The sequence below is a fragment of the Astatotilapia calliptera genome, chromosome 4 (genome assembly GCF_900246225.1).
Source record: "Astatotilapia calliptera chromosome 4, fAstCal1.2, whole genome shotgun sequence".
Classification (NCBI taxonomy): Eukaryota; Metazoa; Chordata; class Actinopteri; order Cichliformes; family Cichlidae; genus Astatotilapia; species Astatotilapia calliptera.
In genome coordinates, this window is record NC_039305.1 from 31,016,017 (window position 1) to 31,028,976 (window position 12,960).

The following is a 12,960-nucleotide window of genomic DNA, read 5'->3' on the forward strand; positions in this document are numbered from 1 at the left end:
TGGTATTTTATAAATTCGGGCCCTCAGACCATGAAGTCTGTTTCTGATTGTTTGGTTAGAGACATTCACACCAGTGGCCTGCTCGAGATCATTATGTAGCCTAGCAGTGCTCATCTTGTTCCTCCTTGCACAAAGGAGCAGATACCGGTCACGCTGATGGGTTAAGGACCTTCTAAAATCCTGTCGAGCTCTCTGAGTAACTACCTGTCGTAGAATCTCCTCTATGCTCTTGAAACTGTGCTGGGAGAGACGGAAAACCTTCTGGACTATCTGTGTGACCTCTGTAGGGTTCAGGCATCCCATCACGCTACCAGTAATGACACTGGCCCCAGTCAAATGCAAAACTAGCGAAAAGCAGTCAGAAAAGATAAGGAGGGAAAAAGGTCAGTGTCCTCCAGCTGTGCAACCATTCCTTTGTCTCGTTGTTGCCCCTCTAGTGCATTGTGGATTTCATTAACACCAAAGCAGCTGAAAATGACTAACAACCTCCTCTGCTACTTTCCTGACCACAACAATGTCCCACAAGTTTAACTGTCTTGATGCTGTACTCGGATTAAAAAGGGTTTTTTGCTGTTGTACTTATACAGTCTTTTCTTTCTTTCACAGAAACATTGCAGGGCGAAAGTAAGTTTTTACTGAAATAAACAAAGAATGTAGTTCATAGTTATACTATATTACTAGTATAGTTTTTCCTGACTTTGTTTTCGTTTTTGCTCTGATGTAATGTGTTCAATTGCATTGCTCTCATACAGTCTTTCCTTTCTTCCATAGGTGCTGGAAAAAAAGCGCGCAGTAAGCTTGTTTTATTCGTAACTTTTTCTTACTTCAGTAAAATGTATATGGACAATTTTGTTGTAGTACCAAACATGCTTTAATGAAACTGGTGAATTCAAAAAGCGATCCGCCACTTTGAAAAAAAAAAAAAATCAAATTCTTAAACCAAAAATAATTTTTTAAATAATAAAACTAATTACAGAATTTTGCACTTGACGATGCTCAATCATCCAGGTAGGTAAATCACCAAAAGTTGATTCTGTTCATCTGGACGTAGCGTCCTGCCAAAGCAAAAACCTGTAGTGATCCCGTACGTGTCAGGAGTATCGGAGAAGTTGAGATGCATTTTTTTCTAAACACCGGGTCTCTGTGGCTTTTAAACCCCAAAACACGCTGCGCCAAAAATTGGTCCACCCCAAGGATCGGTCCCTCGACACAGAGTAACATAGTGTACGCTGTTAAGTGCAGGAGGATTGTCAGGATTTATACATCGGGGAAACCAAACAACCTCTGGCTAAGAGGATGGCACAACACAGAAGAGCTACCTCGTCAGGCCAGGACTCTGCAGTCTTTACACCTACAGGCCAGTGGACACTCAATGATGAGGATGTAACATCCTGGACAGGGAGGAACGCTGGTTTGAGCGCGGAGTCAAGGAGGCCATCTACGTGAAAAGGGAAAGACCGTTTCTCCCACAAATGCTACGTTCAGATGATCAGAATCCACTTTTGGAGATTTTGCACCATATTTTAGCGCTTTAAAAAAGCGCAACTATACAGTGTGTACTATATCTATTAAATATAGACATAGTCTAGTTAAATATAAAAAGTTTTCTAGGCCCTTTTTTGGAGCCTTTTCTGTTAGAGCACAAGTTTCTTAGTAGCCCAACAATTTTTATTCATGCATAAATATGTGTTATCAAGGGACTGTTATTTTGAACTTAATAGATATTCAATCTCTTCTTAAACAGTCCTACACATTATAATAGGTGTCCTTACCTTCACCAACTTCCTTTGGGCGGTGGCTTTTTACATGTACACGCAGAGGCTTCAAAGGAGTAATGAGGTGAGTGGGAGCTCAGATGTGATTGTTGCTTAAAGCAGAGATGTAAGGATGTCCAACTACACATTTAATCCATATTTAATACACTCAACAAAAATATAAACACAACACCTTTGTTACTGCTCCCATTCCCCATGGGATGGACGTAGAGACCTAAAATTCATTCCAGATACACAATATAACCATCCCTCCCAAACAGTGGTCACAAATCAGTCCAAATGTGTGGTAGTGGACACATCTGCTATATTGAGATAATCCATCCCACCTCACAGGTGTGCCACATCAGGATGCTGATCTGACATCATGAGTAGTGCACAGGTGTACCTCAGACTGCCCACAACAAAAGGCCACCCTGGAATGTGCAGTTTTTTTGCGCTATTGGGGGTCTGGGGACCCAGAACCGGTCAGTATCTGGTGTGACCACCATTTGCCTCATGCAGTGCAACACATCGTCGCATGGAGTCTATCAGATTGTCAATTGTGGCCTGTGGAATGTTGGTCCACTCCACTTCAATGGCTGTGCGAGGTTGTTGGATATTCGTGGGAACTGGTACACGCTGTCGTATACGCCGGTCAAGCACATCCCGAACATGCTCAATGGGTGACTTGTCCGGTGAGTATGCTGGCCATGCAAGAACTGGGACATTCTCAGCTGCCATCTGCCCTGAACAATGTGAACCATGATTCATCCGTGAAGCGCACACCTCTCCCAACGTGCCAGACGCCATCGAATGTGAGCATTTGCCCACACAAGTCTGTTACGGCGACGAGCTGGAGTCAGGTCAAGACCCCGATGAGGACGACGGGCATGCAGTTGAGCGTCCCTGAGACGGTTTCTGACAGTTTGTGCAGAAATTGTTTGGTTGTGCAAACCAATTGTTCCAGCAGCTGTCTGGGTGGCTGGTCTCAGACGATCTTGGAGGTGAACCTGCTGGATGTGGAGGTCCTGGGCTGGTGTGGTTACACGAGGTCTGCGGTGGTGAGGCCGGTTGGATGTGCTGCCATATTCTCTGAAACGCCTGTGGAGACGGCTTATGGTTGAGAAATGAACATTCAATGCACGGGCAACAGATCTGGTTGACATTCCTGCTGTCAGCATGCCAATTGCACGCTCCCTCATTGCTTGTGGCATCTGTGGCATTTTGCTGTGAGACAAAACTGCACATTCCAGGGTGGCCTTTTGTTGTGGGCAGTCTGAGGTACACCTGTGCACTACTCATGATGTCAGATCTGCATCCTGATGTGGCACACCTGTGAGGTGGGATGGATTATCTCAATATAGCAGATGTGCCCACTACCACACATTTGGACTGATTTGTGACCACTGTTTGGGAGGGATGGTTATATTGTGTATCTGGAATGAATTTTAGGTCTCTACGTCCATCCCATGGGGAATGGGAGCAGTAACAAAGGTGTTGCGTTTATATTTTTGTTGAGTGTATAAAAATAGTGCAGTTTCAACAGTATTCTCTCAGTTTTTCTAAATCATAAACAAATGCTGCTATAGTACATGAAAGAAATCTTCCAGCATGGCTAAATGTGTAAAATTACAGAAAAAAGGAGAATAATTCCCATAAATTCACATAAAATTCCAGTTTTTCAAATAAACGGTCTTCCTTTGTGGAATTGAAATTTACAGTAATACTGAAAAGGAGGAAATTTGATGTTTTGTTTTTTTAATGGTTATTATTGAACTCTTATCTAATTACTTTGTTTTGTGTATTATGATAGCAAAGTCTTTATCAGTAGAGAAAATTGTGAAAAGCTATGACAATACAGTAAAACGTCAGAAATCTGAAACTTCTCCATGTGTGTGATACCTGTGGCTTAAAGAATACAAGGGTAGGGCTGGGCCATATCATACCGTTCACGGTAACATCGGTATAATGTTGGGCAACGATAAGAAAATATCGCGATAGAATATGGGTGAAACACGCATGTGCAGTGCCTTTGTTTTCATACGCACATGGCGGAAAAAGCATGGCGGCGACGGAGAATGAGAAGAGCGAAAGCGGATTGATGAATGAAACCAGAACTGGGGCCCGTTCTTCGTACGTCGCTTACTACATCCAAGATCAAATGACACATCCAAGACCAAACCATCGCGCTAACCGTGAGCTCGCCAATCCGGTTCCCCGAACACACCTGCTGTTGACGATCAGTACAGTTGGATGAAGTAATGTGAGATCACTGGGTGCCGTAAAAGGGGCTACGCATCGATAGTAGAAACATTGATCGGCAACTTTTTGATTGGTCGGCGAAAATGTCGAAGGAGCGCGCTCGGTATTTTTCGGCAGCAGAGCAAGAACTCTTGAGTGAGGGATTTCAGGAGTTTCAGAGTTTAATTAAAATGCAAGGGAACACTGCAAAGGCTGCAAAAGCAAGGAGAGAGGGCTGGCAGGAAGTTGCTGACAAATCAAACTCGTAAGTGATTTAATAATAATAATAATGATGGATTGGATTTATATAGCGCTTTCCAAGGCACCCAAAGCGCTTTACAATGCCACTATTCATTCACTCTCACATTCACACACTGGTGGAGGCAGCTACGGTTGTAGCCACAGCTGCCCTGGGGCAGACTGACAGAAGCCAGGCTGCCATATCGCGCCATCGGCCCCTCTGGCCAAAACCAGTAGACTGTAGGGTAGATTTATTATATTATATTATATTACATTATATCCTCTTTCACATTAGAGCCACGACAGGACCCACTAGCACATGGGAACAAGTAAAAGTGAAATATACGAATATTCTACAGAATGGTAATATTTATCACTTATATTGCTTTTCGTCTCTTGAAAAGAGACCCTGAAATAATCTGTTTGTTTGTTCATAACAGCAACCAAGAAAAGGGCAGAGCAAAAAAAAAGACAGGTGGTGGTCCTGCACCCCCTCGTCAACAAGTTGGTTAAGTAAATAATACCCTCACGGGAATATCGATATCTCTCAATGAGCACACTGTCGCGCTGAGCTAAAGGATCCTGTCTGTCCCGCAATATACGCTGAATTCTGAGGACTCTCCTTATCAATCTTGCACCTTCCGCAATGGGTTGCTCGCGTAAAAGGACAGGACATGGCTGCAACAGACTTCCCAAATCCCCCTTCGCTTTTATAGCCGTGGTCTCCCATCTTGATTACACAAAGTAATTTACTATTACTACTCTGAAATATGAATTACATCTGTAATAATCACATACATGTAATAGAATGTTAATAGTACATTTCCCTTTTTTAGGAAATGACCTGTATGTATCTGTATGAAATCAATAAATGGATCAAGTGCTGCAGGATCAAGTACTGCATTATCTTTAGTTACATTGATAATATTTATTTATGGTGAAACAGTGGTGGAATATTGCTGTTGCTTTCGTATAAATGAAGCGGACATACCTGCGTGGCCGCGATCTAATCCTGTTTACATAAAGTAAGCCTGCTTCCGAGCAGGTTTACGCTTACGGCTCTGTTGCTATGGCAGCAAGTCCCGGATGAGCTTCGGGGAACCGAACGATCCAAGATCACGCGAAATCGTCAACAATCAAATCCAGCTAACCTACTTAGCGAGGTACGAAGAACGGGCCCCAGGTTTGTAAAAATGCTGCAGCTTCACTGGTGTGGAACTGGTTCAGCTTTCGTCCGTCAGATACACAACAAAGCACTATTTTTGGTAGCGCATGCTAGCGGGCCGTCGTTATTACCGTGTTTGGAAAATACGGCACACTTAAAATCAATCCTTTGATTTTTCTGAAAGTCGACAGAGCCCCTTATAATCCCGTGTGCCTTATGTATGAACTCTGGTTGTGTTTACTGACCTCGAAACGATTTCATGTACACGGCGCTCGAAAATCTGTCAAATGTTTCAGTACGACTTTGCTAAGCTACGAAGCCGCACCGCTTGATGGATTGCCGGAGCATTACGGCTATCGTAGGCGGAGCGATGCGTACTGTGCTTCAACATAATATTACTGTATTGGGTGTGTGTGTGTATAAGCTCTTTTTAAGTGTTGTGGATATTATACATGGTTATGCTGAGGATATGTCGGCCAGTTTCCACTGGAAATGCCTTTTGGTTAAACTGTCAGCGAGGAATTTGCATTTGCACTTATAAATTTTTACATAACTTGGACATAAAAAACAGCTGCTTGTTTAAGTGAAAATCATTGGGTTTTTTTTTTTTTTTTGCACTAATAAAGTTGTGGAGTTGTAAAGAATTTTGTCTCGTGTCAATTATATTGTCAGTTATATCGTTATCTCAAATTTTCAAAAGTATATCGTGATAAATATTTTAGGTCATATCGTCCTGCTCTATACAAGGGTATAGCAGCATTTACCCAGACATATTGTTATTCATCAGAATCAGAAGATCAATTCCTGTATAATTTCTGTGAGAACATGACAGAGTATGTGTTAAACTTTACGTAATAGCAAATTTGTCACTTTGATGAGGAAATTAACTTTGACTTTGGCTTCTGTCTCATTTCTGCTTCAGATTCCAAACTTGAAAGAAGAAGAGGCGATGACAGTGGTACAGATATTTTTTTAAGACTGTGGATGCTACTGATGGATGCTACACTGTGACTGAAGCTCGGAGAATTAGGATCCAATTAAAGTTGCAGTTATTTGAAAGCATGAAGTGAGAGGGGTGGGCTCTTGCATGTCTCTATTATAAGGGGGGGATCTGAATATCACATCATATCACAAATATTTATGAAAGGATTTTCATGAAAGCCTAGTCGCTGTGCTCGATGGAATGAAGTTTAAACTAGATTTTGAATGACAAATGCAGATAATGGAAAATAAAGGTGCAAACAAACTAAGATTTCAGTGACAAACCTTTCAACCACAGTGTAACAGCTCGTGTTTACTTAGGACATTGTCTCTTTAATATAATTTTTAATATACTTTGAAATGTTTTCAACTCAGCTATTTGTGACTGAGTCTTTATTATAGTCTTACTTGCTAATGAATTTCAGTAATAAGAACAACAGAAGTGATTTGTCTGTTTCTTAACATTTGTGGAGTCCACTTTGTGTTAAACCCTGGTCAGGGTGTTTGTGCTTTAACAGTATTATTTTCTTCTCTTTTTAGCGTAACACATTTCGCAGCGACATTGGAGAGGGTTCCATTTTATTAATGGTAATTTTTTACTATACTACTACTTTCATAAACGGTGCCTTTTAAAAGACTTAATGTTTCACACACGTGGTTTCCTTGACTGATGGTTGAATTAGACCAGAATGGATTATAAAACAAACAGAAACGCAGCCTTGACTGATTTAATAATAAGTTTGCTTTTTTGTCAGAAGGCATCAAGTTGTAGCTACTAAAATGTTCTTTTCCAACAGCTCTTGAAAAAGAATAATAATCCAGGTCTGTTTGTGTGCTCCATACTGGACTTCTCTCTGCTGGGAAGAAACACAGTTCACTGGGATAAATTTCTTTTGCAAGGAGCTGAAAAGAGAAGTGATTTTCTTTCTTTCTTTTTTCTTTTTTTTGTGGCTAACAATTTTATGTTGAAAAGAAATTACCTGTTTTTTGCATTGGGAAATTCAGTAATACACCATTCAGAAATTATCCCTTTTGCAAGTTTTTTACTAGTGTCTGTACAAATATGGGACATACAGGGAGTGCAGAATTATTAGGCAAGTTGTATTTTTTTTAGGAATAATTTTATTATTGAACAACAACAATGTCCTCAATGAACCCAAAAAACTCATTAATATCAAAGCTGAATGTTTGTGGAAGTAGTTTTTAGTTTGTTTTTAGTTTTAGCTATTTTAGGGGGATATCTGTGTGTGCAGGTGACTATTACTGTGCATAATTATTAGGCAACTTAACAAAAAACAAATATATACCCATTTCAATTATTTATTTTTACCAGTGACACCAATATAACATCTCCACATTCACAAATATACATTTCTGACATTCAAAAACCAAACAAAAACAAATCAGCGACCAATATAGCCACCTTTCTTTGCAAGGATACTCAAAAGCCTGCCATCCATGGATTCTGTCAGTGTTTTGATCTGTTCACCATCAACATTGCGTGCAGCAGCAACCACAGCCTCCCAGACACTGTTCAGAGAGGTGTACTGTTTTCCCTCCTTGTAAATCTCACATTTGATGATGGACCACAGGTTCTCAATGGGGTTCAGATCAGGTGAACAAGGAGGCCATGTCATTAGTTTTTCTTCTTTTATACCCTTTCTTGCCAGCCACGCTGTGGAGTACTTGGACGCGTGTGATGGAGCATTGTCCTGCATGAAAATCATGTTTTTCTTGAAGGATGCAGACTTCTTCCTGTACCACTGCTTGAAGAAGGTGTCTTCCAGAAACTGGCAGTAGGACTGGGAGTTGAGCTTGACTCCATCCTCAACCCGAAAAGGCCCCACAAGCTCATCTTTGATGATACCAGCCCAAACCAGTACTCCACCTCCACCTTGCTGGCGTCTGAGTGGGACTGGAGCTCTCTGCCCTTTACCAATCCAGCCACGGGCCCATCCATCTGGCCCATCAAGACTCACTCTCATTTCATCAGTCCATAAAACCTTAGAAAAACCAGTCTTGAGATATTTCTTGGCCCAGTCTTGACGTTTCAGCTTGTGTGTCTTGTTCAGTGGTGGTCGTCTTTCAGCCTTTCTTACCTTGGCCATGTCTCTGAGTATTGCACACCTTGTGCTTTTGGGCACTCCAGTGATGTTGCAGCTCTGAAATATGGCCAAACTGGTGGCAAGTGGCATCTTGGCAGCTGCACGCTTGACTTTTCTCAGTTCATGGGCAGTTATTTTGCGCCTTGGTTTTTCCACACGCTTCTTGCGACCCTGTTGACTATTTTGAATGAAACGCTTGATTGTTCGATGATCACGCTTCAGAAGCTTTGCAATTTTGAGACTGCTGCATCCCTCTGCAAGATATCTCACTATTTTTGACTTTTCTGAGCCTGTCAAGTCCTTCTTTTGACCCATTTTGCCAAAGGAAAGGACGTTGCCTAATAATTATGCACACCTGATATAGGGTGTTGATGTCATTAGACCACACCCCTTCTCATTACAGAGATGCACATCACCTAATATGCTTAATTGGTAGTAGGCTTTCGAGCCTATACAGCTTGGAGTAAGACAACATGCATGAAGAGGATGATGTGGACAAAATACTCATTTGCCTAATAATTCTGCACTTCCTGTATTAAAAAAAAATATATTTTTAACTTGTCAGCACGCAGACATTTTTTTTTTTTTTTTTTTAATGTACCGGTCCCAAATTACAGATCCAGGTTTATTTTGATGGCAAGAAAGGCCACTGAAAATGTTAGTATGTAGTATGTAAAGTATGTGTGATATTTAAAGCTAAAATTCTACAGAATTTGAGACGAATGACTCTTTACCAGTTCAGCCAAGAAGAGGGTTCAAGCATCCAACCATAAGACGGTTCTTGGCTATGAAAAGCACCTGGTTGTTGTGCAACTGGCTAAAGGACATTTACATTAATTGTCACGGTTCTGGGTCAGTTTGACCCAGTATTTTGAGTTGTCATGTTTTTGCAGGTTTAGTTTAGTTCCATGTGTCATTTTCAATTCAATTTCTTTATTGTCCCACAAGGGGAAATTAGTTTAGCAGCAGGAGGATAAGAACAAACAGAACAATACTATAAAACAATAATAACAATATTGTTTTTTCTGTCTGTCTCTGTGTCGAGTCTGCGTCTTTGTGTGATGGTTTCTTGTTCCTGTTTTATTGTGAAGGTCTGAGTCTCGTGTGAGTGTGTGTTCAGTTTTACCTCTGTCTCGTCTTGTTGATTACTCTCAGCTGTGTTCCCCACCTGTGTGTAATCTCCCTGTGTTTCTCTGTGTGTATTTAAGTCGCGTCTTCTGTGTTTGTAGTTGCTGGTCCGTCTGTGTATCCACCATGTCTCACCCATGTGTTCTCCCTGCTGTCCATTGTCATTCTCCTCTGCTCGTTCTCATTCTTGTCCAGGTTTCTGCTCTGTAGTTTAGTTGTTTCCAGTCTAGTTTAGTTCGTGCTCCATTTGCTGTTTGTCTATATTTATTTCGTATATAATAAACCACCCTCACCCCTTTACAAGTGCCTGCTTTTGGATCCTCCTTTATTTCCCACACGGCTCATCTCACTCGCCGTGACATTAATATTAATAGGGGTGGTTGATCTATATATTGGAGCATGCGTGTATAATTCTGACACGGTGCGGATTAGAGAATGTCCAAAATAAATTCAAACATTTGCACCAAATTCTTGTTTTCGTAAAGTTATAAAAGATGTACGCTTTTATAACAGTCCCAAGAAATCCCCAAATTTCCACAACGATGCAAAAAAAAGATTTAGGCCACATGACTGTCAACACAGACATTTTGTTTGACGCATGGATTTTAAATGTACTTTCACTTACTGACTACCTCTATTTCTATTGTATTGTCTGATACATGGAGGTCTAAGCAACAAAACTACTTAGGTTTTGGAAAAGATCACAGTTCAGATACACAGCCCAGGGTGTAAAGCGAGCTCTACTCCGCTCCACTTGAAAGCTTACCCAAAGATATGGACTACGCAGCCATAACTTTTGGACTGATAAGAGCTGACTACAGCCATTCATTCTGCCACAGAGACCCTGGGCATTTTCTCTAACAGGCTGTAAACATACTCAAGGGACCTGATTAGAGCAACTGCAGATTGGGGACTGCAACAGTGGCTTGATTTTTCAGCTGCCTGGGTTAGATCTGTTCTAACCCAGCTTAGCTGTCGCCCCCCTCGTGCATCTACAAGTGTCCAGTCTCAGTTTGTTTCACGAGTCAAGCAAACACTTGACTTGATAATACACAGACTAAACACTTCTCTCTTTCTCTTTATCATACAGACACCTGAAAGTTCCATCATCATAAATTCACCTGAAACCACCATAATTGAAAGCCCTTGCCCACACAGAACACATCTTTAGAAGTTCCGGACTGATGAGAAAATCTTTTCTAAATTTGGCCATCGCAGAATCTGGGTACGAGGATCTGCTCTATACAGCTTGTTAACACTCCAGATGAAGAAAAGGTGGTCTGTGAATGACTCTGAGCTCGAAAGGAGGATAAACTTGTGAAGAATGTGAAGAAGAGTGAGACCGAACAAGCCGCAGCATGCCTATTCATGTACCTGCTCTGCAGTCGCAAATCAAGAAGGTTTTGTGGATTACCCCAGCTCCACGTCCAAGCAATAAACTGTCCACCTCATGTAAAATGTTTTACTGCTGTACTGGTTTTAAGTGACCAAGTTCTTGCCAGAAGAACTACACCGGGCTTGTTACATTAGGAATATTGGTGCCGATGAGGGAGTCTGCCGGCATCTAATCCAGCCCAGTCACATGGTTTATTAATTAAACTCCCGGAGAGCAGCCATTTGGCTTTTCTACCTTTAAAACCCAGAGAGCAGCCAAATGGCTTTTAGCTAGGCTTTAGCTTCAGCGAAGTGGAAGCTAAATTGGCTAGTCATTTATATGTAAATTAGGTTGTTACCTGGGAATTCTGGAGGGAGAGGAGTGGGGGTGTGTGGATGAGGGGGTGGGGGAGCTGCTAAAAGCTGTGAACTTCCTTTTGTGTTCGTCTTGATGCATTCTCAATCATCCAGGGAAATAAATCTCCAAAAGTCACCAACTTGGAGTGTTTCAGTTTGCCATCTTAGGGAGAAATCAACACACATGGGTGTATGTTCTTTGTTGCTGAGATTTATTGATAAAAACAGTACAAAAAACCAACCATTTGTACACATATTTACAAATGGCCTGCTGAGTGGTGCACGGAGCATGTTCATTGGTTCATGGACCTCCCTGAACTAATGGCATTTATTGCAATTGTCATCTTGCGGGGGGTTAACAGGGTTCCATCTTTACGTGACTGCTGGTCAGCAAACCTGGGAAACCCACAGATCATTGGAACTATGGCATGGAACCGCTTCCAAGACATCATGCAACACCTACGCTTTGATGACAAGTCCACCCGCAGTGATCGAGCAAAGACTGATAAGTTCGCTGCAATTTCCAGTGTGTGGGGATCATTTGTCACCAACTGCATCACGTGCTACAACCCTGGTCTACATATCACCGTTGATGAACAGCTTTTCCCATCAAAGACTCGGTGCTGTTTCCTGCAGAATATTGCAAGTAAACCTGACAAGTTTGGGATCAAGTTTTGGGTGGCTTGCGACCTAAAATCCAAGTACCATCCAGTACTATCCATTTATCTTATTTCTTAGGTGTTTTCAACCTCTGCTGCCACGCTGACGGCATATGCGGCCAAACGGAAGAAGTCTATATTCTTAGCAGCATGCACAGCGTGGTTCAGACTGATAACACTATCAAAAGGAAGCCAAACACTGTCACCCTTTACAACAAAACAAAGTGTGGCGTGGATGTGATGGACCAGATGGTTCGGGAGTACACTGTCCGCAGAGGAACACAGCGCTGGTCAGTTGCCGTGTTCCTGAAAACACCTAAGAAATAAGATAAATTGTTATTTCCATAGCCCTTTTACACACAATGAAACACATAAACATAGAACCACAAAAGACCTGCAACATACCTGAGTGGTGAATTCATTGCGATCTGTCTAGTGGATTGAGGAATTTTCCTGCGAATCTTGTTGACTGGGCCGAGGATGGTGGTTTTCCGTCTAAGAAGTTTTTGCGCAAGTGAAAGCGATGTGAAAAAATTGTCCGTGGTAACATTTCTGCCCTTGTCTAGGAATGGTTCCATCAGCCTCATTACTACATTGTCAGAAAGTCTCTCCCCAGTGGGACGATTGGGGTCCTTGCCAAGATATGGGAAGACATTGCAAATGTACTTGGATTTTAGGTCGCAAGCCACCCAAAACTTGATCCCAAACTTGTCAGGTTTACTTGCAATATTCTGCAGGAAACAGCACCGAGTCTTTGATGGGAAAAGCTGTTCATCAACGGTGATATGTAGACCAGGGTTGTAGCACGTGATGCAGTTGGTGACAAATGATCCCCACACACTGGAAATTGCAGCGAACTTATCAGTCTTTGCTCGATCACTGCGGGTGGACTTGTCATCAAAGCGTAGGTGTTGCATGATGTCTTGGAAGCGGTTTCGTGCCATAGTTCCAATGAT

General features: G+C 41.8%; 1 protein-coding gene across 2 annotated transcripts in view; it reads left to right on the forward strand.

Moving 5' to 3' along the window:
- Positions 1-11,072, forward strand: part of LOC113021426 (mucin-5AC-like) — a 41,785-nt gene extending 30,713 nt beyond the window's left edge. For both annotated transcript variants that reach the window (XM_026166082.1, XM_026166083.1), the window contains 6 exons: positions 607-624; positions 772-792; positions 1,745-1,839; positions 6,323-6,358; positions 6,922-6,969; positions 10,705-11,072. In XM_026166082.1, coding sequence (XP_026021867.1) covers positions 607-624; positions 772-792; positions 1,745-1,839; positions 6,323-6,358; positions 6,922-6,969; positions 10,705-10,785 — 299 coding nt within the window. In that variant the 3' untranslated portion in view covers positions 10,786-11,072. The remainder of the gene's footprint in view (positions 1-606; positions 625-771; positions 793-1,744; positions 1,840-6,322; positions 6,359-6,921; positions 6,970-10,704) is intronic.
- Positions 11,073-12,960: the final 1,888 nt, after the last annotated feature.